At 45.6% G+C, this 26,766-nt stretch overlaps 1 protein-coding gene, 1 long non-coding RNA gene and 1 pseudogene across 3 annotated transcripts; 2 read left to right on the top strand and 1 right to left on the bottom strand.

Annotated features, from left to right (window-relative positions):
* Window positions 1–1,086: 1,086 nt before the first annotated feature.
* On the top strand, window positions 1,087–4,194 carry LOC136481492 (uncharacterized). 2 transcript variants are annotated; one of them, XR_010764730.1, is made up of 3 exons: window positions 1,106–1,923; window positions 3,599–3,685; window positions 3,934–4,194. It is a non-coding gene; the product is annotated as an uncharacterized lncRNA (long non-coding RNA). The 2 variants fall into 2 exon arrangements; XR_010764729.1 differs by having other exon boundaries at window positions 1,087–3,685.
* Window positions 4,195–9,968: 5,774 nt separating this feature from the next.
* Window positions 9,969–19,837, top strand: LOC136479370 (suppressor of mec-8 and unc-52 protein homolog 2-like; annotated as a pseudogene).
* Window positions 19,838–22,806: 2,969 nt separating this feature from the next.
* LOC136479371 (phospholipase A(1) DAD1, chloroplastic-like) lies at window positions 22,807–24,027 on the bottom strand. Its single transcript, XM_066477255.1, has one exon. The coding sequence runs from the start codon at window positions 24,025–24,027 to the stop codon at window positions 22,807–22,809; it is 1,221 nt and encodes a 406-aa protein (XP_066333352.1).
* Window positions 24,028–26,766: the final 2,739 nt, after the last annotated feature.

The following is a 26,766-nucleotide window of genomic DNA, read 5'->3' on the forward strand; positions in this document are numbered from 1 at the left end:
TTGTTTAACTGTTTTAATTCAACATTCCAACAGCATTTAAAATATTTTGAAAACAATTTCTATCATGGTTACTATTGTTCTCTTCTATGAATCAAAACGATGTTTCCGAAACATGGAATTTGCCCATGTTGCAGTTCTCAGGCTGCTAAGGTTTGGCACCGTCTTGGCTCCACCGCTGCTCATAATCTATTGAGTTGGCCCGTCATTGCCTATGTCTTAGTAGCTAGTAGGCTACATGTCGTGGTGTCGTACACTGAGCGTGCCACGTAAACATGACCAACAGATTCATATGTAGGGTGTGTTTGGCTTAGGGCCACACTTTACCTGCGTAACCTTCGGCGAGCCACGGAGCTTTTGGCAGGTGTTTGGCTCTACGTCACAAACACACCACGCTATAGTATTGGCAACCACGGGAACATCGGAGGCTGTTTGGTTAACCACAAAGCTACGGCGGCCACAGCGCTTGCAAGTGCAATTTCTCGTAGTATTGTCGTATCGAGTCACGTGTCATATATATATGCCACCGACTGTCCGATTTTGATCAACGGGTTCCTATACGTGAGTCGTGTCCTATAGAGTGCCACATCTTGTCCAATTGGTATCCAACGTCGTCTGTCAAGAGTGCCGCGTCATGTCTCGTAGATATAGTTTATAGTAACCTTACATAACAGAATTAACCGTTTCTAATACTTATATGATTTAGTATTATATATTTTACAAGTTTAAGTTGTTTGATTATTTTAGAAATTAGTGAAAAGCTAATAAGTGATCTTGCTTTTTGATTGTTTTAAGCTGTTTAATACAAGTTTAAGCTGTTTGATTATTATATATTATAGTTAAAATTATTTTAAAACCCATTTACAATTTTCTATATTTTCTCTTTATATATTATTATAGATTGATGGGCCCACTTTCCCTATTTTATATATTATAGACTGATGGGCCCACTTTCCCTATTTTCTTTTTATATTTTCCTTATTTTATTTTCCATTTTTTAGGTACGGGATTTTTTCTCCTACGGAAGACCCGGACTTCTTTTTACAGAGTAAAGGGCAGGGTTGCGGGGTGGCATATTTTCCTTTTTTATTTTTCCCTTTTCATTTCTTTTCTTTTAGGTACGAGTTTTTTTCTAACGAAGAGAAGGCTGGGAGTTTCTTTCCCTTTTAATTTATATTTTTTAGGTACGAGTTTTTTTTGTACCGAAGAGAACCAAACCACCGAGAAAAAATTCAGAGCGCGCGAAACCACCGCGAAAAAAATCAGAGACGAAAAATCAAACTGGCCCGCTAATTAATCCCTCCCTAACACACGGGTTTATATTCCAACTAAATCACGGGATAAGACGAGCCGCCGCCGCAACCAAGCGGTTCGTTTCCTTCGCATCTTCTCCACTCCGAGGCGCAATGGAGAAGACCGCACCAAGGCCCTGTACCACCAGGAGGTTGCCATCGCCGCCGCCTCCGCGGAGGCCGTCTCCTCCGTCCAAGAGGTCGCTGTCTCCTCCGTCCAAGAGGTCACCGTCTCCTCCGTCCAGCAGGAGGTTCTCCACGGGGACCCGCCCTGAAGGTGTCGTAGATACACCTCGTCGTCGACAAGATGGACGCGAGAATCAAGAAGATGAGCAACCCAGGTACCAGTCGATATGCAGTTGTGTGTGTGTTTACCCTTTCGTTTACTGAATGCCGCCCAACCTCGCCTCCCGCGCCACCGGCGTCGCCTACGTTGTGGCAAGCGGCCCTGGCGCCGATGGGCGGAGACAGCGTGCAGGCGGGCGTGACTCCAGCAAAGCAAGGAAGTGCTCGACCTCACAGCCACGGACGCTGAGACGAGTGCCTCCGTCTCCAGGCACCCGTGAGCAGCGGCCACACGCCTCCCCGCAGGACACCGGTCCCGATGGCGATGGGACGGCGGCGACGGCAATAGGTAGGCTCTGTGCGGACGGGTGGCCAGGAAGCTAGATAGTACCTGTCCAGTCTCTCTCAACTCTGCCTGTCTTGCCTCTCCCACCTCCTAGCTGTTCGATGAAATGCCCCTGTGCTCTGTGCTCATATGTCGATGGAAGTAATACTTACTGTAGATTTTTTTTTTTAAAACGGGTACTTACTGCAGATTCCTTTTTTTAGAGGACTTACTGCAGATTCTTCCACAGCAAGTCAAACTACTTCATCATTGGTGTACGATTGTAGCCTAACTGAAGCTGTGAAAGTTTTTTTTCCCCTAGAAAATCAAATCTAATTAATGAGACTTATTCTACTGGACAATTGATAATTTTAATTGTAGATACTATGATGTTTTAGCTTATCCATAGTCTTAATTGTTGTGGAAAAGATATTTCATTCTGCTGCTCTTACATTTTTGTTACAAGTTCTATAAGAAGGGAACCGGTTGGTGATTAAACAGCTTTGTCTAGAACTTCTCACAATATGTGGTAATCACTTGATCTTTTGTCATGATTAAAACTCCATTGCTATTGCCCATTGATTGATTCCTTGTTTTTAGATGGTAATGGAAATTTCTGACACTTTACTTTTCTAATCTTGTAGTATAGAGGAAATACACTGAATATTTGAACTGTCTGCGGTGCATTAGCTCTCTAAAACTGAGAATAAGTATTTGAGATTTGTCAAACAAACCATATTGTAGCAAGATCAGTTTTCAAATGGTACTAGAGTCTCGCTGATACATCATAGGCAAAAATATCTCAATGACGTCATTTCTGAATGAGTATCCTGAGCTACATGCCTACCATGTTTTATCTGTTCTGACTTTTCCACAGTTCTAATCTGAAGATTAACCTATTTTTTGATGTTTTAGATTCTATTTGTATGTTTTAGATTCTATTTGTACTATAAGACTGTAACAGTTCACTGCAGGAAAAAAAAAACTACAAGAATTCTCTGGTAAAGCAAAATGTAACTTTTCTATAACTTTAGCAGTGCATTCATTTGTGGCCAATATTATCTACTTTTTCTGTTGTATTTTTCTCGATTATATAAAAAATACTGAACACAATTGTAGTTGTATCTTTATATTTGAAACAAGTGTAGAGCCATAGACGTGGGAGCAGTGGTCTTTTGTCCAGAAAGACCCAATTACAAATGACCTTGCTGCTTTGGTGGAGCACTAGCTAACACTGACCAAATTTCTGTACCTCCGGCAATTTTTCATACATATTTGGCTTTGTTCATGTCTATCTAAAATGATTTTTTTTTTTTTTTTGCATTGTAGTGAGATTTACGTGAGGGGCTGATAGCATTGGAGTTTCTATTTCAGCCCATGAGCATTTATGTTCTATCATATATTTTTGCTCCAATTGTGTATGTTTATCTGAATGTTTTTTTTTTTGACAAAAACGTTTATCTGAATGTTTGATTTTGCATCAAAAGCTGATGATCAGGCCATCTACATAATCAAACCTAAACAAATTTTGCTCCAGATCTACCCAGCCATTGCTAATCTAGATGATTTTATATTGTTCGTTTATCCCCTGTACTTTAGTTAGATATTCTCTGCATGTGGTAAGGGATAAGGCTACACCTTTTTACGCAAAAGTTCTTATATTTTCTGTGAATGATATAATAATTACGGATTATTGCAGACAGATAGAAAATCATGGCGATCGGGAAAGAGCTAAGCGATGAGTTCGATGTCAGTGACATCGATCATCGAAATTAGAGGCTTTAAGGCATGTTTTTGATTTAATGTTTGTAATGATTCCTGTACTTTCAGTTATAGTTTACAGCAAAGAAATACATGTCCTTGCTGCTGCTGCTGTTGCTCAAACCTGCAGAAAGTGTCCAATGTTAATCAACTCCCCTGTTCTCATGTAAACATGAGTAAAACCTTGATTAGCATCTACCATGCTGTCTATGTTTGATTCCTACTATGTGATCAACTATATATTACTAATGCATGTCATTTTGACTTTTTCAGGACGATCAACCTTGAGAAAGTCTTGGCAAGCTGAATTGAATCAAATATTGTGCAATGAGGAAGATCTCATGTTGATCTATGCTAAGAGACATGTATTTTTGTTTATGATTGCCTTTTTCTACCATAAGTTAGTGGTTTGTAATGCAGTTCAAACTTTGCAATTACCTTTTTTTAAATAGGAAGGCCTTTGACTTCCTTATATTGTACAAACTATTGAATGCTGATGGATCCAAGTTATTAATATGATTGCTTTTTGTGCCATTGAATTTTGTAATTTTATGAATTTCTGTGCAATGAATTCATTCTGTTACCATAAACATAATATTGATGCAATAGTTGGTTGTGCATCCAACCTGTCGATGCAATAGTTTGTATTGCATCCGACCTCATGACGATGTAATAGTTTGTATTGCATCCAACCTCATGTCGATGTAATACTTTGTATTGCATCCAACCTCATGTCGATGCAATAGTTCGTATTGCATCGAACCAAAATGGTGATGCAATAGGTTCTATTGCATCGAACCTAATATCGATGCAACATAGTCTATTGCAGCGCACGTTGGCCGTTGCAATAGATGTATTGCATCAACATGATTTCGATGCAATAAGCTATTGCATCTCTTAGTTTTGATGCAAGAGACAACGGACGGTCGATGCAATAGTTGCTTCTCGCATCAGCCACAAGAAGCCGATGCGAAAGGCTATTGCATCAAGACCACTTGCATCGGCTCGCATCAAACGAGAAATTGATGCGATATCAAGCTATCGCATCTATTTTAGACCTATAACATCAAAAATTGGCCAGTGCAATAGGGTACAAATTTAGTAGTGTAGTATTGCTTTCTACAAAAAGGAAACTAGCAAACCATAAAGCTTTGCATATTCCTTGGCGTCAGGAAATTATTCCCACTAGTCGGATAAGTCTTACGAGTACATTGTGTACTCAGGGTTTATTTACCCCTGTTGCAGGTTCAACTTGAGGAGTACCGTTGTGTGAAGGATTCTTCTGGTGGGCACAGATGGATCCTTGTTCATTATCGATAGATGTTTATTATCATTCTGCTGTTTAATATTTCGCACTCTGAATTTGGCAATGTAATAATGAATTTCTAAGAACTCTGGATGTATGAAATGGATTAAGTATTGTAACTCGTTCTCATTATTGGATCCATGGGGGAAAATGTGGACTTTTCGGGCTCTCCCTTAGGGTGTGCCCGATGGAACCCGCCTACTGTAGCTTGCTTTTGGGGTGCTTAGTGTCTAGTGAAAGACGAGCGCCTCCGTAAGTGTGTTATTTCGAGCGGTTCTGCCATAGCAACTAGCAAGCTACTAAAGCTAAGCTAGTCACAAGAGCAACTACAGAAGCACAATGTAAATGAAAGTAATACAAGCTTGTGTTTCGCGGAATGCAAACCACCGAGAAGATGATGAAGACAATGTTGACACGGTGATTTTCTCCCAAGGTTCACTTGGTTGCCACCAAGCTACGTCCCTATTGTGTCGACCGTTCACTTGGTGGTTCGGCGGCTAATTGGCATCACCCGCCAAGCCCGCATGTCGGGCACCGCAAGAACCTACCTCAAAAGTGAGGATAGCTCAATGACACGCTCAACTAGAGTTGCTCTTCACGATCTTCGTGGGGTGAGAACAATCCCCCTCATAAATCCTCCTCTAGAGCACTGCAAAATCTTCTCGCGTGCTTCCACGGAGTCACAAGCCACCAAGCCATCTAGGAGGTGGCAACCTCCAAGAGTAACAAGCACCACCGGCTTACAACTCGATCACCTAGTGGCACTTGATGCAACCTCATGATGCAACGCACTAGAATCACACGCACTCGCAATCGGATCGCACTCTTACAAGCAAAAGTGAGTTAGAGGGCATCCAAGCACACCTACATAAGCCACCAAGGCTTAAGGTGCTCAGCAACCAGCCCAAGCCTAAGCTCCACCTCTATTTATACCCCCAAGCCAAATAGAGCCATTGGAGCAAAGTTGCTGGTCTCTGCAAGGGCACTGAACACGGCGGTGTCCTCCCCAATAGTCAAATTCCAACGACTACTTCACTTAGCCATTGGGGTTTTGGTCATCAGACAGCTAGGGGCGGTGCATAGCCATGGGGGTGGTAGTGACCACCTAGGCCAACTCCTCGAGATCCCCAGCCTCTAGAATTTTAGGGCGGTGCACCACCATCACCATGCGGTGACCCCCTCGCTCAACCACCGAAATAGCCAGCCTCGGGTAAAAAGTGGCGGTGCCACCGGACAACCCCTGGTGGTTCCACCAGACAACCCCTAGCGGTGCCACCGCCATTCCCATGGCAGTGCACACTGGCCGAGCGGTGACCACCCTTTCTCTCCTACTCTGAACCTAGGTCAGATGGGCACCACCCTAGGGGTGGTGGTGCCACCAGACATGGTAGGGCAGTGCCAGCCCCAACACACTGCTCTCAGCCTTCTCCATCAAGTCACCACCATTGGGGTGGTGGTGCCACCCAGGCAGCACCCCAAGCCTAGTTTCACCTCCTCTTCTTCACCTTTGCAAATGTGCTAGCACCACCAAGTGTACACCAACTTGTGCATATGTGTTAGCTTTTCACAAACATTTTCCCAAAGGATTAGCACTCTTTTTACCACGCCACGTGATCCTAACGTGTATGCAAAGTTAGACCACTCAAGTGGTACTAGATGACCGATATGCAAACAAGTTTGCCCCTCTTAATAGTACAGCCATCTATCCTAAACCCGGTCATAAACTTCTCTACTCACCTATGACCGGTAAAATGAAATGCCCTACAAATATACCTTTGCCTTGCGCATTCCATTCCATCTCCTTCGATGTCGATGCAATATATGCACCAACCAAACACCAAATGATATGATCCACTTCATATCATCACGTGATCGTATTGGTTCGTCGATCTTGACTTCACTTGCTCTTCACCGTTGCCTCAGTCCATCGATGCCAAGTCATCACTCAACTTGCCCTTCACTCTTGCAATCGGTCCATCGAGCCAAGACTTGTCTTGATCTTCTCCACCTTGATCACATGACTCCATGTCATGTCTCATATACAATGAGCTCCTTCATCACATGTGTGAGACTTGCAACAAATCCAAGCCATCCTCACTGTCATGGCATGAGTTGCTCACACAAGTACCTGTGGACTAATCACCTGTGTATCCCACTCAAACACATATTAGTCCACCTAAGGTTGTCATTCAATTACCAAAACCAAACAAGGACCTTTCAACCGGCGGATTTCAGGAGGCCAAAATTTTTCTCCCAAAAGGCAAAATCACCTTAAACAAACTCCAAATGAGATAAAATTTGGTAGGGAGGTAGAAGGAGATGTCAGGAAAATATCCCCAGAAGCATGTATCCATCCGTAGATCGGGAAATCTTCGGACCAGATCAGGGTTTCCTCAGATTTCTCAAAACTCTGAAACTTTGTGCTCGCAAGGAATCTGCTGAAACCGGTCGGTAGATATGTTCCTTAGATGTCCTAGCACGTATCCATCCACTTAAATCGACCCCAAAAACTTAGTTTCAAGAAAACCCACCAAACAATGAAGAGAAGGGAAAGGGGGAAGGAAAAACTCAAACCAAATCAAAACTCAAATCAACTGCAAATCAAAGACTCAGATCTTGAAGCCATGAGGACAAGAGGAGGTTAGGGCCTCCATTCCCACAAGATTCCACTGAGTACAAGGTCTAAGGACACAGATGACAAGTTCTACTGTGAAGAATTCATTTGTGGATCTCACTAGCAGTCTAGGGGAGGGGAAAGCTACAAGGAGAAAATGAAAATGACTTAAGCCTAGAGAGATGGCTGGTTGGGGGCAGCCTCTACCTTATTTATAGAGCTATTATACATTCCCAACAATGCCCTTAGATATTTTGTTGAACCACTTAACCCTAGGGGCATAATGGTCCAACTTAAGATAGAAGCATCTAACGGCCACGCGCCCTTCATGACTTAGCTTCGCCTCGACGCAAGCCTCGCGATGACGCCACATGCTGCCTCTAATTCCCACCGAAAGTGCACCCAGGTTTTGAGGCCTAACATGGAAACCGTCTATCTGTGGTTTTGAGTCCCAAACCACATCGTTGGTAGCGTACTCCATACGCTCGCCTCATGAACCCGACATGTGTCAGCGTTGTCCTTGACTGCCCGGCCGTCAAGTTCTCCAGCGCCACCGCTTGATTTGCCCATCCACCATCTTGACTTGGTCAACACGGTCCACCTATCATGTACTCTTGCACTCATCGATGACCCCAGGTGTCAACCACCTACGGTCACTCACTCGGCTTCTCTGGTCCCTCGGTCCAAACTCTGGTATCCATCCTTCATCGCTCCCAGTCCATTGGCACGAACCCGCTTGACCTTCACCTTCCCGTCGACCACCATGTCCGAGCTCCACACCTGCGCACCACAAGTCAAGAGATATGTTGCACAACCCAAACTCACGCCTCGATTAGTTCAACAACTCAACCCAAAGCGCTACTCTCGTTGACAATTACTCATCACAAACTGAACCACATGTGTACGCATCGACCATGTGCTCGCAGGCTTGTGTAAGAGCAAGAGCACGGTACATGATCACAAGATTCAGGCTCTTGATGGCACAAGGGGCATTTTGAACCCTCATGGCAAGGGATCCCAAGCACCATATCATTGTCGGTTCTTTTTCTTTTCATCCATATCCAACACTTCTGGAGGGCAAACCCAGTGGCCGTGATTTTTGTTTAAGCCAGCGAATTTTTAGAGTTCGAGGGCAAACGCCCGGCCTTTCAATTAACATCAAAAGACCAAGAGTATTACAGCTCAGAGTTTAGCTAGAAAGTTGTCCACCTGGACTGAAAACAGCGATACAGCAAACGACTTGGAACAAACTAAAAAGATAACCCGGCACTACGGCCACCCATCATTACAACGCTAGCTTCATTAAAGCGAGATATTCAGCAAACTCCACCACGGTGTTTCGCTCAGCTTCAGATCATCTGCTGGAAGTGCATACTACTTGTTCTTCTAAGTCATGTCTTCTCCCTCTCCTTTCTGTAACTTCAGGTGATGCTTTGGTTCACATAAGGTAGCCAGAAAGTCTTGCTTGCTGCCGATTTGATCTTGTCGATGAAATCCATCAGGGAATCTTTCTTGTCGATTGGGCAGAGGACCATCCAGTTCAGCAATAACCCAGAAATCCTGAAAAGAAGCATTTCCATGCCTCTCCAGCCAAGCCTCTGAAAACAGAGATCATTTCTAAGTTTCCAAATGGACCAAATGACAGCTGAAGAAATCATATTAACAATACAATGCCTCTTATTGCTTAACCAAAATTTACCAATGTCTAACATGTTTTCTCCTACTTGAAAACCTAGGATATCTGAAACCATTCTCCAACACTGCCTAGCTACTACACAGTCAAAAAAGACATGATGGATTGTTTCTTTTTCCAAGCAAAAGAGGCAATTGTCATCTTCCACCTTCCTCCTCTTAGCCAGATTATCTCTAGTTAAGGCTCTATTATTAATAACTAGCCATAGAAAGAAATGTACTCAGGGAGGGATCTTCAAACTCCAAACAGCAGATACATGAACCGACTTGATGCCTCTAAAATTTATGACCTTATAGAGAGACTGAGAAGAATAAATGCCAGAAGAGTTAAATTGCCATAACACCTCATCTTCATTCTCTGAAAACTGAATGGTTGTTACTAACTCTACTATATCTAGCCAAGATTGGTAAAGCTCATTAGAAATACTTCTTCTAAAAGTACACTTTAAGTTAACACAGATCAGCTATGGTCTTCCCTTTTTCATTAACGATTCTATATAAAGGCCAAAATTGGTGGCCAGGTTAGAAGAGCCTAGCCAGTTACCCTCCCAGAGTCTCACCTTCTTACCGGAGGTCTTTCTTGTCAGACGAGAAACATGAGTCAGCCAAGCGACCATGCATTCCCCTCTGACAGCAGAGTAGTCCTTTCCGGCGCAAAGAAATTCATAGATGGCTTCAATTCTCGTGTAAATCAGAATGGCAGCCGTGAGTACGATTTGACCCAATTGATTTGTTATCCTTCCTTTGTAAAAAAATCAAAACAAGCACAAAATCTGAAGTCTACGGTGTGTGGATTGTGTTGTTTCTTGTTTGAACACTAATTATGGAGGCAGCCACCTGGGAACTGGGATCGTTCATCTATCAGCATCCATTGTGAGATAACCTTGTTGCTAGGGATTTTCATTTTGAAAATTAGTTTCGTGCTCAATCAATATGTTGACGCTCATTAGCGTCACACACCATCTAGGGCTAGCACGTCCGAGGCCGCACTTGGCCTAGCACGCAGCAGAGATCCGTCATGATAGCAAGGTCGACCAACAGAACGGCCACACAAACCTAATGCATGATCTTCGCCCGAAAAGCTCGTGCACACCTCCCAGGAAGACCGGTCAGGAAGGGGCCCAACGAAGTTGTTCTTGGGTTGGCCAGGCCACCTAAAACGCCAACGAACCTCATCGAGAGATGCATTGAACAACATAGGGTCAGGAGAGTAAAGGGTAGGAGAATAGAGATGTAGAGGTTCCAGCATAGCCTATTCTCATAAACTAGCCAATATTCTCTAGTTAATAGTTATTTTCTTTTACATGTGCAAAAAAATAGTTATTTTGTTTTGCATTCCAACTTATGTTGTATCACATTTCATCTGTCTCTGCTTTTTCTTTCCTCTTTGAAGATTCCGTTAGCAAGCTTAATAAATCTTCTTTAAATCCAACCAGGAGGAGGGACTAACCAATGATATTCCAACAACTCTTCATATGAGCAAAGCTGATTGCCCTGTACCAGAGGTATTAGACAATATGGCGTATAACTTGTTGGACTGTCTTGTGAGTTTTCTTAATAACCTTCTTACTTCTGCAGGAGATGGTAACTGTCAGCGTGGATGGTTCTGTACTTGACAGGATTGCTAAAATTATGACATACCTTCGACTTGGATCTTCAGGGAAGGTCTTAAAGAAAAAGAAAAAGAAAAAGGAAAGAGATATAAAAGGTGTGTTTTCATGAGGATAATGTTATACTAGTAGATCCTGTTGAGTTAGAATCAGAGAACAGGAAAACTTGCATGGTAAAGACATGAAACAATATGCTAAAGTAATTTTTTTTTGTAGGAACTGTGCAGATATATTTTAGTATAGTAAAGTTGCTTTTTGCCAGTGTGCATGAGTCTTGTTTCAATTGTATGTGGAGTCTTCTTTTAGGAATTGTCTTTGTGCTTGATGGATTAGATATCTTGTTAATGCATTATGTTTGCTACAATGCAGGGAAGAACAATTTGGCAAGTGGTGACTATGATGAGGTAGTAAAACCTTCCCAAACTAATGGTTCTGCTTTGAAACATCAACCAGATATGCCACCACCACCAGCTCCGCCCCCTCGGAGCAATATTTCTAATGGAAAGGAGATGGAGTTGACTATTCAGTTCCTAACAAGGAAATGAGCCAAAGCCATGTTTCTGAGGATATGGAGGAATCACCACATAACCAGCAGAAGCAATCCTATTTCACTGAAACCATGTATGGCCCAGTACCACCATCTGAATCTGCTCAAGCTTGGCAACATCCAGTAAGCCAATAAATGTTCAGTGACTTGTTCTGGTGGATACCTGCAATTTGAACCATGCACTTTGAAACCTAATTTTAGTTTTCTGTACATTTTATTCAGCTTGGTCACAATACCTAATGTCTCTGCTGGTGCCAGAATGGGTATGATGCTGTTCAAGCCCAGATGGCAGCTGCTGGATATCAAGGCGATTGGTCAGGCTATGTGTATGCAGAACAGCCGTTGGGTTGTCAAGAACAGTATGTGCAACAAAGCGCCGAGGAATATGATGTACTAGCTGACCCTAGTATATCCCAGGATCCGAGGTTCATGACTCAAGCAGACAAGGATCGGGGTCTAAGGTTCTGTTTTCAAACGTGATGATCAAAGGCTAAATCAGCTGAGAGAAAAATATGCATGAGAGAGAGATCCAAACTTTATTTCGGATAGTGACTCAGAGTGTTATCCTGCAGGAGTATAATAATGAGATTGCAGGGAGTGATGATGAAGATGATTTGTCAAAGATGGATATGGGTGGACGGGTAAGTGAAATGATTTGGACCATATGCACACAAGTTCCCTTGATGATATGAGTCTATGCTTGTGACAATGGGTCCTATAAAATTGCAGTAGATAACCATCCCATAGTTAACATTTTTTATGTTGATGTTGCTTTTGAGTTGATTTGCACTGATAAGTTATTTCTGCATCATTTTTCTTCATTATGGATTTGAATATTAGAAAATAATCTAACGGCTTTTGTTAGACCATACTTTTCATTTACTGTTGTTTCCGGTATTGAGCATGACCCCCAAAACTGCTGACCTGATGTTCCTCTTTGTTATTTGGCCTGCACATGTTCTGATTTTCACTCTTGATATACTCCGATCCCTCAGCTTCAAATTGTAGGTTGTTTTATCTTTTGTCGTAAGTCAAACTTCTCTTGCTTTGATCAAGCTTACAGAAAAATGCACAAACATCTCCAACATCAAACAAGGTTCGTTAGATAAACCATGATATATTTTGATAGTGCATTTATTTGATGTTGTAGATGTGAATATATTTTTCTACAGATTTACAAGTTTGGATTAGAACAAAACTAAAATGTTGTACAATTTCTAATGGAGGGAGTAGTAGCCGTTGCTTTTGCTGCAATTATGACTTTTGGTTTAAAATGGTTAATTCCATGATCACATCTGCTGCGGAACAATACATAAATTTTTGGGACCATCTCTATATTGTATTATGATATATGATTGTTGAGCAGGCTAAGGGTTGTCTTTTTTTTTTGAAGAAAATGGCAGGAGCTCTGCCGTTGAATTAAGTTAGAAAAAGAGTTTTATGTATACTTGGCACCCTAGGTGCCTAACACCATGGTCCTAAGACCAAAAGAGGGAAAAGACGCCTCACTGCTAGTTGGCCTCCGCACCAAAATTCATAGCCCTATGTCTTTGCACTATATCCTCTTTGGTCGAGTATGCGACCTGTTGCACCGTTTGAAACACATTTTCGAAGATCCTCCTGTTTCTCTCCTTCCACAGATTCCACATGATGTAGATAACAATTCCATTGAAACATCTACTATCTTTCTTTGGCACCCTGCTGGCCTCAATTTCCCACCATTCGGCCAAGGATGCAGGGTCTTGCTGTGGGAGTAGCACAGATAAATTTTCCCAAGTCAAACCTGATCCCACACGGCTTTTGCAAAGGGGCACAACAAAGGATAAATGTATCCCTGTCTCCAAAGGGCCGTTACACAAGACACAATGGTCCTAATGGGGCCAATCTCTCTTTTGCAGATTATCCGCCGTTAGGATTTTGTTGTGTAGGAGGATCCAAGCATGAATTTTGCACTTATTCTCTGTCCGCACTCTACAGATAAGTTCATGCCGGAATTTCCAGTGTGATTCACATAACTGAATCATGTACGCTAAGCGGGTGGAGTAGTTTCCATCAGCCGTCCATTTCCATGTAATCGTGTCCTGCACGTTGGGTTGTAACTACACCCCCTGCAATCTGATCCATAGGCCAACAAACTCCTGGACTTGTAATGTCGAAGTGATGTGCGTACGTAGTGATCTTATCCAATTACCGTTGTTCAATTCTTGGTGAACCGTCCTGTTCTTCCTGCGCACTAGTTTGAAAAGGTTCGGCGCCAAATATCTAGGCGTCTCTCCCTCTAGCTAGCTATGATGCCAGAAGCGCACCCTGTTGCCATCGCCAATGGTGACCCTAGTGGAGGCGTTGAACAGCAGACGATCCATGTCGTTGCACGACATGTCCGTGCCCACCCAAGGCTTTGGATCATCTTCCCACTCCCGCCAAAGCCACCGGAGGCGCAGGGCTCTACCAAACCTATGCAGGTCCAGCACACCCATACCCCCTAGATCCTTGGGCCTACAAACCATCAGCCAGTTCACTAGACAGTGTCCCCCATTGGCGTTCTCCTCTCCTTTCCAAAGGAATGATCTTCTGATTTTGTCAATCTTCTTCCTAGCCCACACCGCTAGCGGGAACACCATGAGATGGTAAGTAGGCATTGAAGAGAGCACTGTGGTGACTAAGGTTAGCCTACCTGCTATGTTCATCATCTTTCCTTTCCAACCTGGAAATTTTCTGGCCAATGCGCTCAATGAGTGGTTGCACATGGATCTTCTATAGAGATCTTGTATGTAGCTGCAGCCCCAAGTACCTATACGGGAAAGATTCTCTTGTCCGTGTGAATGAGGCCAAGACATGATCAAGGTCGACATCATGGCATCTGATTGGGTGGACTGTGCTTTTCTGTAGGTTTATGTGCAAGCCAGACACTGTGCCGAATTCATGTAGGATGGTCGTGGTGGCTTCTAGATCCTCCTTGGTTGGGTTAATGAAAATTGCTGCATCATTGGCATACATAGAGGTTCTCCATCTTGCTACCGCTAGAGGTAGTTTGGAGAGGACCCCTTGCTGCGTTGCCATGTCCATCAGTAGCTATAGCAGATCCATGGCAAGAATGAAGAGCATGGGCAAAATAGGGTCGCCCTGTCGAACCCCACTCCTATGACTAAAAGCTGGTCCTTGATGTCCATTAAGCAACACTTTTGATGAGGTGGTGCGGAAAAGGATTGAAACCTATTCACGCCATCGTGGGCCAAAACCCAATGCCTGTAGAACTTCCAGCATGTAGGGCCAGCTAACCGTATTGAAGGCCTTGTGTATATCTAGCTTCAAAAAAATTGCAGGCATCTTTTGCTTGTGCATGCTTCGCACCATGTTCGGGACGTAAAGGAAGTTGTCATGGATGCTCCTTTTCTTGATAAAAGTGTTTTGGCATTTTGAGACCAAGGAGTCCAGGAGGGGGGCTAGCCTATTTGCAAGAAGCTTCGCGAACAGCTTTGCAACATTATTGAAAGCATCTAGGCCTCTAGTTGTGTTTCGGTGATTAATGACGACATGAGATTACTGTGACTAATGTGTGTTTTGTAGAGGCAACTTGAGTTAGGTCATGGTAATGCTTGGAGGTTGGCGTGTTGCTCTAGAGGATGCACCACAGGTCACTCGAGTGGAGGAGGTTAGCCTCCAAAGGAGACCAAGCAGCAGACAGAGGAGGCAGAGGAGCCACAATTTCTATGCTCCAGTCGCACTCGCACCCAGGTGTCACCAAGGCCTCAGACATAGAGACGTGGCTCTCATCCACCTCCTAGATCATAGGGTTCACCTCTAGTGGTACACTTGGACCTGAGGGCAGCCATAGCTAGGCAGGTGTAGCAGCTCCATTTTGTGACATTTGAGGAGTGGTTTCCTCCGAGGCGAGATGAGCGTGCTTCAAAGCAGTTCTACACAGTGCTGTAGGAGGATTTCTACAATGCCTACCTCAATAGTGGTGTGGCATTCAGATCATAGAGAGTTTGCTCGTTAGAGGCTATAGTTGCTGTTGCGGGAGAGCAGATTCGTCCACACCTCAGCTACCTGCCAGGTCTCGCATATCTTCTAGGATGGACTGGTCGGTATGTTCCATCATGGGTTAGAGAGTTTTATGCTTCCTTATGGATTGACCCGAGGCACAGGTTCATTCACTTTGCCTTCAGAGGCTATGACTACAGGCTACAGAGCCAAAGGGCTAGAGACTATTGAGGATTCTAGAGTCTGCTATTTAGATTCATGAGATCTGTTATAGAGAGACAGAGCCACCGAGATGCCCTCACGGTGGACTAGTACCACCTATAGACTTGGTCAGGGCTTGCTTCACTGAGCCATTTGGAGAGGGATCGAGCCAAACACCGCATGACCTTACACCTACAGCTCGTATCCTTGATGCAGTCATGAGGAGGTCTTTGCTCCCGATGAGTGATTACCAAGAGGGTCTGACCCATATTTAGCTTTGGCTAGTCCACCACTTGGTCTCCCAGATAGTGTTTGACATTTGGGATGTGATGCTTTCAGAGATAGATGATACCTTAGTAGAGGGTTTTAGAGGCCATTGTCAGTAGCCATATGCTCACTAGATCACATTTCTTATTAGGCAGGCAGTTTCACAGAAGTCCCCAGAGACAATGGCTGAGTTGAGTGGTGCTACTACAGAGTTCCCACAGTACGATATGAGTCAGCTATTACGTCATAGTTGTGGGAGGACTCCTAGCCAGCTGAGTCATAGACCAAAGGTACCAGAGACTGTAGCTGAGTAGGACGAGGCCATCATGGCCATTGCCAAGACAGAGCTAGAGCAACTAGAGGCACAATAGGAGGACATGGTCGAGAGTGACCTGACTGATAGCTCAGATGAGGACTACCAACCTATCCCGCATATGCCACCATGTGCACACGATAGAGAGGCCAGTGGCTCTAGCTCAACTCCACCACAGCCATAGCCACCGCAGCCAAACCCTGCCTTGCGGGCTATACTTGAGCACATGTGGCAGGACTAGGCTCGTTAGGCATAGGAGACAGCTGCTGCCATTGCTCAGGTGCAGGCATGATAGGATTAGTTTCAGTAGCAACAACAGGCCATGCAACAACATCAGTTAGCCATTCAATAATAGCTTCTTAGGTTCATGCAACATGTCTTTTCTACCATAGGGATTGCTCCTCACTAGCTCGCATTGCAGTTCGATCAGCCTGCTGCTACTACCCCAGTGACTCTAGCTGTATAGCCTAGTGGGTTTCAAAGTCAAGGACAACTGACTGCATAGTTTGCCTCACCTACCGAGCAGGTGTCTCAGTGGTTTGCTTCCTCAGGGATAGAGCAGGCTCAGCACTTCACTCCTATAGTCACGGGCTTCACTCTGACTTAGTCAACGTCAGTGCTAGTGACAAACATCCCTGTCTTTAGGAGTTTGGGTGCTACTTTCAGTGAGCTCACAGGACAGCCTACATCGCCCGAGTTTCGAGTCCTTGCTCCTACCACAACAGCTCCGGTCATAGGGACTACTGAGACGATCTTGTCCTCTGTTGCTTCGTTCGAGCCACCTCTGACAGTCACTTTCATTCTTGAGGTCTCAGCGACAGCGGCAATTCTGGCTCCACTTCCTATAGTGACACCCTCTAAGCCATAGGCCGACCCAACCACCGAGTCCACTGAGCAGACCTAGACCACTTTACCTCCACTTCTAGGGATAGAGGGTCCGACCGCTCTGAGTTTAGGGTCCGAGGATGATGCAACTCAGTTTTAGATCTCTCACCGCACCTCAGTGCCCGACTCGTTTGCTCCTGACCCACTGGCTAACCCTTAGGTTTTGGTGTTTGATGCCAAAGGGGGAGAGGGAGTGAGTATGTGAGTATGTTAGATTTAGGGGGACCATGTGAGATGGACTCTATTTTTTGTGCGTGATACTTCATGCATTCATGTTTACTCTCATGCATTGTGTTATATGTGATATATGAGTGATTGTGGAACTTATGTGACATGTGTGCTCTCTACTTTGATAATATGTCATGTCATTTCGTTATGCTCATTTGCTTTGCTTCCTCATTTTACTCTAATATAAATGAGCTTTACCTTGTGTACTCATGCTTATTTCATATCTTTTGAGTATATTATGTTGGCTTGGATAATATAAGCATTCCTAACCCTCTTTTGTTCTTATTGTCAATTGCTTATATGAACCAAGCATGTTTAAAACCTCACTCATCTCTTATACATACTCAAGGTTGTGTTGTCACCAATCACCAAAAAGGGGAAGATTGAAAGCATCTAGGCCCCCTAATTGGGTTTCGGTGATTAATGACGACATGAGATTACTGTGACTAACGTGTGTTTTACAGAGGCAACTTCAGTTAGGTCATGTTAATGGTGATTGATTGGGCAATTATGGTTTTCATGCCCCTATCGATGGAAATCGTTTTGGTTTTCAAAAAATAGACAACAAGGTTAAGGACGAACTAGTTCTAAGTGTCGTTTGACGTTGAAGAGACACTTAGAGTAGTTTAGGACTTTGTTTTTTCTTTGACCATACTATTAAGGGGGTATGAACTAGTAGCTTGACGTAGGTGAATCTAATGGTTTAGGTGTGGTGCACACTTGTCAAACTTAGCACTAGGTAGCTCAAGGACAGCCCATAGAACAGTTGAAGTCGATGTCGTTCACAAAGTTGGTAGAATTTGAGGTGAATGGAGACTTGGATGATGACCGGACACTGGACTGGACGCATAGGTGCCGCGTCTGGTCAGCGTTAGCTCGCACAGCTAGGGCTTGCTCATCGACCGGACGCTGACTCCTAGTCAGGATCGGACGCGCAGGTGTGCACAACTATAGAGCGAGCAACACTCACGAAGGACCGGACGCTGTGACCTGACACACTAGAGGCCACGTCTGGTCAACAACAGTAAGCTTCCAGAGAAGGAAATTGCTGACGAGACAAGTTAGATGAGTGGTGATCGGACGCTGGTCAGAGTCCAATCTCTGATGACTATGCTAGCGTCATGTAGCTGTTGGCTACTAATCGGACGCGTCCGGTCACTTTGACCTAAGCGTCCAGTCACCTCAAAATGTGCTGAGTTGTACCCCAACGGGTATGTTTTAAAGTGGGGAGTATAAATACTTCCCCCACTCGTCAAACTTAGGTCTCTTGCACATTTGTTCAGCTGAGAAACACCTTTGGAGTGCAAGGGAGAGCAAGAGCCTAGTGGGGGGGGGGATTGAGATTTGATAATCCAAGATTAAGGACCTCACTAGTGCATAGGGAGTAGCAAGTGTGCATCCACCTTTCTCATTAAGTTTGTCTTAGTCAAGTGAGAGTTTGTGCTTGTTACTCTTGGTGATCGCCATCACCTAGACGGTTCGGTGATGATAGGAAGCTTGATGATCATTCGGAGCTTGTGGATGACTCAAGTCATGCTGTGAGAGGTTGTGGACGATTCACCGTGACAAAGTGTCGAAGAATAAGCCCGTAGAGAGCACTTAATCCTTGCGCAGATCAAGGAGGTGCTACACCCTTGCGCAGGTGCTCCAACGAGGATTAGTGGAGAGTGGCAACTCTCCGATATCTCTGAAAAACATCGCCTCGTTCCTCTCCTTCTGTTTACTTTGAGCATTTATATTTGAACAATTCAATTCATGTCTTTACATTCTTAGAATTGCGAAGCTAGAGTAGGATTAGAACCTAGTGTGCAAAACTTTTGTGCGGTAGAATAATAGAAACACTTCTAGGAACAAGTGGGTGAAATGGGCTAAGTGTAGGACTTAATTATTGTAAGAAATTTAGAATTAGACCAATTCACCCATCTCTTGGGCATCTTGATCCTTTCAACTATGAATGAGACTGATTGGCCTAAAGTCTGACACTCGCCTTGCATCCGATTTCTTTGGGAGTAGAGTAATATTTGCCGAATTTAGTGGCTCGAATCCTTGGAAATTTAGCATGAACATACTATTCAAAGCTGTTGTGGCGTCCTCTTTGATTATTTCCGAGCATGCTTTGAAAAAGTTCCTGTGAATCCATTCGGCCCTGGCGCTTTATCAGATGGCATGGAGTTGATCGTGTTTTGACCTCTTCCTGCATGAAAGGCACTTCAAGCATGGATAGGCCTCTTGGGACATACCCTAGTGCATTCCAATCGAAGGTCCTCGTCTTTACAGGTGAGATTTTGAGACAGAAGAGGAGTGGGCGAAGTACAATGATCAGAAAGAAGCCATGCCAAAGGCCGCCTTCCAGTTTGGGGTGAAGATGCAGGACGGCAGGAAGACGAGGAAGCAGAACAAGGACTAGAAGCTCACCAATGACCTCCACAAGATAAACAAGATCCTGGCTAGAAAGAAGGGTGAAAGATGGGCCGATGATGGCGGACATTACGATGATGATTTGCCTAGTGCAAAGAAACAACGTGGCTAAAGGTGGTCAATCATTTTTTGCTTCTCCCAGCGTGTAATAAGTGTAACTTATAATGTACTAGTTACAGCACCACCATGTTTAGCTGGCAGCTGTATTCAAGGTGCCGGTTTGAAATTTGTTGAGCTCTTGAGCTGAAAATATGGAAGAAATATGTCTGTATATGTAAGCTTTTCTTGATTAGAAAAAGGCAAAGATCCTTTTACAATGAATCAGCTATGTGCACTGTCCGAAGGTGTTGTATTGCAGGCATCTGTAATCTGGTGAGAGCTGTGAATAGCTGTTGTTGGCAACCCCACCCCCCGCCCGCTTTTTTTTAAAACAAAAAAAATCTGGTCTGTCCCTTGAACGGATGTTATGTTTTTCCATGCCTTCCAGAAAGTGCTAGTCCTCCTTTTCCGAATCTCCATGAAGCATGAATGCAGTGGTTATCCACTGATCAATGACAAGATAGTAGAAAATAAAAATCGAAGTGCCTCTGTCAATCTTGATAAATTATTATGGACCATTGCCGTTACACAAACAAGTTAACAAAAAAAATGCCCCCTTATGCCTACACATATTGCCACCACTTCTGTCGCACCTTATACATTTCAGAGTTTAAAGTTGACTTAAGAAAAGTTTGGACGCAATCTTTCCTTCCTTCTTCCTTTAAACTATGAAATAAAAAGATAGAACAAATTCAAAGCGATAGGTTAAAAAAACATCGGAATAAAATTCAAAGGAGATTAAGACAAGAGAATTGTCCTATTATTATTATCATCGTGAAAAAAATATACAAATGTCGCTTATGAATACGGAAATACTTCCTGCAGAGCGTTCGTCTGTGACTTTGCGTCCAGACACGGCTCCTCAGGAGCGGGCCCCAAACAAAAAAACAAATCACCATTCCCTTATGGTTATCCGCCTGTCCCTTCCGAGCCCACACCCCACTACTTCATGCTTATCCACTCAGCCTAAAAGCAGCGTGGCTGCTCATCCGTCCGCCCCTTCTCCGGCGTGTGCTCATCGGACTGCCGCGCCATTTCCATTCCCCCTCGCTCCCTGCACCGCTCACTCGCGTCACTCGGCATGGCTGCTCATCCGTCCGCCGCCTTCCCCAGCGCACGCTCGTCGGGCTGCTGCGCCGTGCCCTTTCCCCATTGTTGGTAGCGCCGTGCGCCCTTGCTCCTTGTGCCGCTCACCTGCATGGTAGTCACTTTCGTCGCTCGCTCCCTCGCCGTTCGTCTGTCGCCCATCGTCGTTGGCCGCACCATAGACCCCGCCGTGGCCGCTGGGGCACACGTACCGTGGCGCTTCAGGTCTTCCCCGACCGAGCCAAGGGCACCCACGAGCGTTGTCGGTACTGGTGGTGCTCGCGCGACCTAGCTCGTCGCTGCCCCCCACCTCGACGGACAGAATCGACTAGCCCGGCCTTCCCCCCTATGTTGCATATGTATGTTTCAAGTGTTTTAGACATTTCAGATATATGTTGGAACTATTTTATCTTGATATTGTAAAAGTAGATCGGGGGATGTTGCACATGTTGCATATGTTGCAAGTATTTTAGAGGCATGTTGCAAGCATTTGTTTAAAATATTTCATCTGTTCTAGACGTTTATTGCAATCTTTTTTTATCTGGATGTTGCATATGTTTTCACACATATGTTGCAACAGTATGTTTCAAATGAGTAGCTTTATGTTGCAAGTTGTAAATCTGGATGTTTCGTGTGTTTCACACACATGTTGCAAGTGCGTGTTCTAAATATTTTATCTACTTTCAGACATATATTATATTTAAATATTTTTCATGTTGCAAGTGTTTTATACTGTACGGTCGGGTCCAGCCAAATGAACGGAGATAGACAAAGCCGTCAATAGGGCTGGATATCGAGCCAGCTCGGCTCGGCTCGGTCCAGCTCGAGCTAGCTCGTTAGTCTAACGAGACAGCTCGTCTCGGCTCGGCTCGATAATATTACGAGCTAGAGGGACAACTCGACTCAGCTTGTTACCAAGCTCGAGCTGGCTCATTTAGCTCACGAGCTACTATAAAAAATAGGACACACATGTTTATAATGTTTATGCTACATTAATTCCAGAAGGTGACGTCCACCATTATGCAACCATACATGATTAATACATATCATGTTCATCAAAAGTATCAACCATGCAACATAGCTGATCCATCCATGATCATATAGTTCCAGTATACTAACTAGTTGCTTGCCACCACAAACTTAGGAAAGTCCACGGATTCAATGTCAACGTCATCATCTTCTCCCTTGAAAACAATGCATAAAATCAATATTTAAGTACCACAATAATTATAAAATTAAAATTCATATGAAACAGCTGAAAATAAGGATTACATACCAATAAAACAGGTTTACACTTCTAGGTCAACATCATCATCTTCTGGATTCATGGTCGTGGGCTGATAGGCCTCAGCTCGTTTCAACTCGTAAGCAGCTCGCGAGCTGGCTCGTTAAAATAACGAGCTAGACTTCCAGCTTAACTCGTGAAAAAGTTAAAACGAACCAAGTCGAACTGAGCTGAGCAGGCCCTGAGTCAAGTAAACTGGCGAGCCACGAGTATTTTGTCATGCCCTGGCCATCAATCTGCGGAGCAGAAAACGTAAGTGATTTGTGCATGAACATACACTAGCCATCAATCTGCGGAGCAGGAAACGTAAGTGATTTGTGCATGAACATACACTAGCCATCAATCTGCGGAGCAGGAAACGTAAGTGATTTGTGCATGAACATACAAGATGGTGGGCAGCTTTGGACCCTGGTCAGTTTTGTAGGCCATGCCCATGCAGCAGAGTGACACGTGTCTTCTAATCGCTTTGCTCTTTGAACAACCACCTCACATAACAGCAAGCAAACATTGTGTCCACAAACTAATCACACTAGATTATTAGCACATTCTCTAACAGTACTGTCAGACTAGTACAGTGCAGCGCTACTTGTCTACGTAGGTCATTTTCCTATCTAGTCTGTGCAAGAAGCGATGAGCTTGAGGTACAAGTCGAGGTCATGCGAGGCCACCACGTTGGACGCCGAGCCGGCGGCCTGGCGCAGCCGCAGCTCGCGCCCCACGTCGGCGTACGCCCACCCCATCTTGGAGACGAACCACCTCGGCACCCTCGCTTTCATCATCCCCTTCGCCGGCTGGTTGCCGTCGTCGTTCTCGTGCACCGGGAACCCCGGCACCTTGGTCACAATGTCGTCCGAGTTCACCACGCGGAGCACCTTGCCGCCGCTCTCCTCCAGCCTGCGCCGGAACGCCGCGTTGCCCACGCGCGGCCCGCCGAACGACACGGCCGTCACCATCATCGCCGGCTCTTCGGCGCCGCTGTGTTCCTCTTCCTGTCGCGGCTGCTGCGTCGCCGCGATCTCGTGGGCGGTGAGCACTGCGAGCGCGGCGCCGAGGCTGTGCCCCGTCACCGTGATGCTCAGCAGCGGCATGCCGCTGCCGCCGTACTCGTGGGCGATCCGCCGCGCCTCGTCGCGCACCTGCTGCTGCAGGCTGCTGTGCGCCTCTCCTGGCGCCGTGAAGAGCCTCCAGAACCCGCTCTCCACCATCGCCTCCTCCTCTCCATTCTCTTCGCCGGTCGGGATCGGGAGCCGTGTCAGGCCGGACTTGAAGTTGTCCACCCACTCGCCGCACGTGGCCGTGCCGCGGAACGCGACGACGACGTCGCGGCGGCCAAGCCGCTCGATCTCGCGCTCGTCGTCGCACACTGCGACGAAGCCGATGTAGCTAGATCCGCACGGCGGCGACAGCGACGGCAGCCACCGGGGCGCCGATGTGGACGCGGCGTGGAGGAGGCGCGTGACCCGGTACCCGGTCCCCGGCATCCCCGCGCGGCTCAGCAGGGAGCGGCTCGGGAACCGGCACGAGCCGTAGGACGGCGCGCCGCCGTCGAAGTCGAAGCTGGCGTACGCCGCGCGCACGAACTCCCCGTACCGGACCAGCTCGCCCCGGAGCGTGCCGTCCAGCGGGCTCAGCAGGCCGTCCCAGTCCCGCGCGCCCTGGAGCTCCGCCCACTTGCTGCCGATCCGCAGCGTCGTGGGCTTGCACGCCGGCGAGCAGGGCGCGAAGGAGCTCCTGATGACGGTGCAGCCGCTGGTGCGCCGCCGGCCGCTGTGGGCCATTGGGACGCTAGGGTAGCTGGTGCGGGATCCAGAGATAGACGCCGCCGCCGCCATGTGTGTGAGTGACAGAGTGTACGTCTAGACGGAACCAGCTGCGCTGCACACGTAGCCTCTGATCGAGCTTGCTGACTGATCAGCTTGTGGTACGTGCTATATATAAAGCTGGCGGGAACTGGCCGGGAAACACTTGGCTGGGAGAAGTTGCATGCGATTTGAAAACGCCGAAACGGCGGGAAGGAAGGGAAGCTGGCGTGCAGGCAGGCAGCGGGTGCCTTTCGTCTCCAAATCTCCAATGCTCCTGCTGCTTGGGGTATTTCAGGCAAGAATGCGGTGCTGTCCATGGCCGTCGTCGAGCTCGAGTTCGGCTGCACCACGAGCCTAGCTAGCTAGCTCCCTGAATTCCATCTCCAAAAGTTGATCGGCCGAACCACCCGAATGTTGCTCGTCTGATCGGTTCTTGGATTGGGAGCATTATATGTGTCATATATATATATATATATATATATATATATATATATATATATATATATATATATATATATATATATATATATATGTATATATATGTGTGTGTGTGTGTGTGTGTGTGTGTGTGCAAGCTGTGAGTATGTGTAGTAGTTTGGTGTAGGACTGTAGGAGCATTTTGCACGATTGGCACGTGAATGTACTGCGATTAAATAAGCCATTTTGTTATGTTTTTTTTCCTATGATGAGATATATAGTTGCTAGTGCCAAATTAAGTTTTGGTAAGTTCAAGAGGCTGTATTGGGATGATCATATATACAGTAGATATTGTGGGTTTAAATACTAAATTAATTTTCAGATCGGAATGGATCAAATTAGTCTACCCAAAAAAATAAAGGCCTGTTTTTGGATTCCATGAATTGAAACCAATATCTAGAAAGTGCTTCCCATTTCATTATTAGGTTAGTTTTCAATTCCTGAGAACCAAAAAGGGCCTATAGTAATCTTCAATGCAAAATATTTCGTCTTTGTCAGCACACAAAGGAATGCTCGATCAAAGTGGTTGTTTTCTTTATTTGTTTCTCAAATATTATTAAGTGCAGATGCGAATAGTCTGATTCTAGAAATTTAATCAACATAACATACAATTTTTAAGGTTCATCCCATGAAAATGATATCAGTAGTTTTTTCCAAGAAAAACCTTCCAATTGATTGTAGTTACACTAATTAATGAGACCATGCTCATACTCAACGTGTCGGTGCAGAAAGTGACCAACACGTAAATATTTGTAGTTTTGCCATACGTTGTGATCGGAGGTGGCCTAGCACTCAATGACACAGGGTTTATACTGGTTCAGGCAACGTGCCATACGTCCAATTTGAGTCGGTCGGTGACTTTATTCCTGAGCCTAAGTGCTCGAAGTTTGCAGTGGGGTTACAAACGAGAAGGAGAAAGATGGGGGTACAAGAGGTCCGGTCGGACTCTAGTCAGAGGGGCCGAGAGTGACGGGAGCTCCGCTATGTGCTAAGTGTTCGAGAGTGTACTTGTGGTTTGAACCTGGTGGTTCTGTTGTTGTGTGCTAGTAAACTGATCCCTCCTTTTTGGGAGAGAGCGCATCCCCTTTTATAGATGAAGGGGATGGCCTTACAAGAGGGAGAGAGAGAGTACGTATGCTAAGTCTTGTTGCCCACGCCATCGGGTACAAGATGATTGTAGGCGGCCATAACACTGTTAATGTCACTGTTTAATGTCAGATGCATGTGGGAGGTTGCGTTGTCTTCTTCCGGCATAGCAGATATCGGTCCCTGCTATACTATTGATGCCTAGAGGCATGTGAGGGGTTTTACCACGTTCGCCTGGTAAGGTAAATGCCGGCGCCCACAACACTGTTGATGCACAGATGCATGTGGGGGGAGCCTTACCGTGTTTGTTTGGTATGGGAGTTGATGGTGCCTACAACACTTTTATGGAAAATGTCGGCGCCTATAAGACTGCTTGGGTTCTGTCGTGCCAGGAGGGTTGTAGGGTACTGTCTGGTAGGTGCACAGGGTACAGTCCCTGGTATTACGGTTTGACGTGTGCGCCCTGCCTTACTTTCTCCGTCTGTTTTGATGAGGACATCCTCCACTATTAACCGCTGGCAAAGACGCAACAAAGGGGCCAAGTGGCCTAGTTGTAGTCGGGCGGCGATCGTGTGAGCCTCTGAATAATCCCACCTTGCTTAGCTTGGGAGGAGAAAGCCACCTTAAAAGGGAGAGCCACCCTTCCCTTATTGGACTAGTCTTTTAGGGATATTGGGCCTTTCCCCAAGTGGGTGTGCCTGAGAACTGTTGGGGTCCGGGCAGCCTTAATTTATTAGGCCTCGGCCAACCCCACTTGGGCCGGATGCATCATTTGGTATCGGAGCTGGACCCTTGTTTAAGGGGGTGGGAATGATGAGGACATCCTCCACTATTAACCGCTGGCAAAGACGCAACAAAGGGGCCAAGTGGCCTAGTTGTAGTCGGGCGGCGACCGTGTGAGCCTCTGAATAATCCCACCTTGCTTAGCTTGGGAGGAGGAAGCCACCTTAAAAGGGAGAGCCACCCTTCCCCTATTGGACTAGTCTTTTAGGGATATTGGGCCTTTCCCCAAGTGGGTGTGCCTGAGAACTGTTGGGGTCCGGACAATCTTAATTTATTGGGCCTCGGCCAACCCCACTTGGGCCGGATGCATCATGTTTCCTGGTCCTTACCAACCGGGCGTCCCCGGTCGGTTGGTCCCAGTCGGCTCTTATTGCGCCAGTCGGAGAGGAGCTGTAAGCAGAGGTTCGGTGCATTCTCGGTCGG

This window comes from Miscanthus floridulus, chromosome 9, assembly GCF_019320115.1.
Source record: "Miscanthus floridulus cultivar M001 chromosome 9, ASM1932011v1, whole genome shotgun sequence".
Taxonomy (NCBI): domain Eukaryota; kingdom Viridiplantae; phylum Streptophyta; class Magnoliopsida; order Poales; family Poaceae; genus Miscanthus; species Miscanthus floridulus.

Coding starts and splice junctions, on each gene's coding strand:
- LOC136479371 (XM_066477255.1), bottom strand. CDS start 24,027: ATGGCGGCGGCGGCGTCTATCTCTGGATCCCGCACCAGCTACCCTAGC.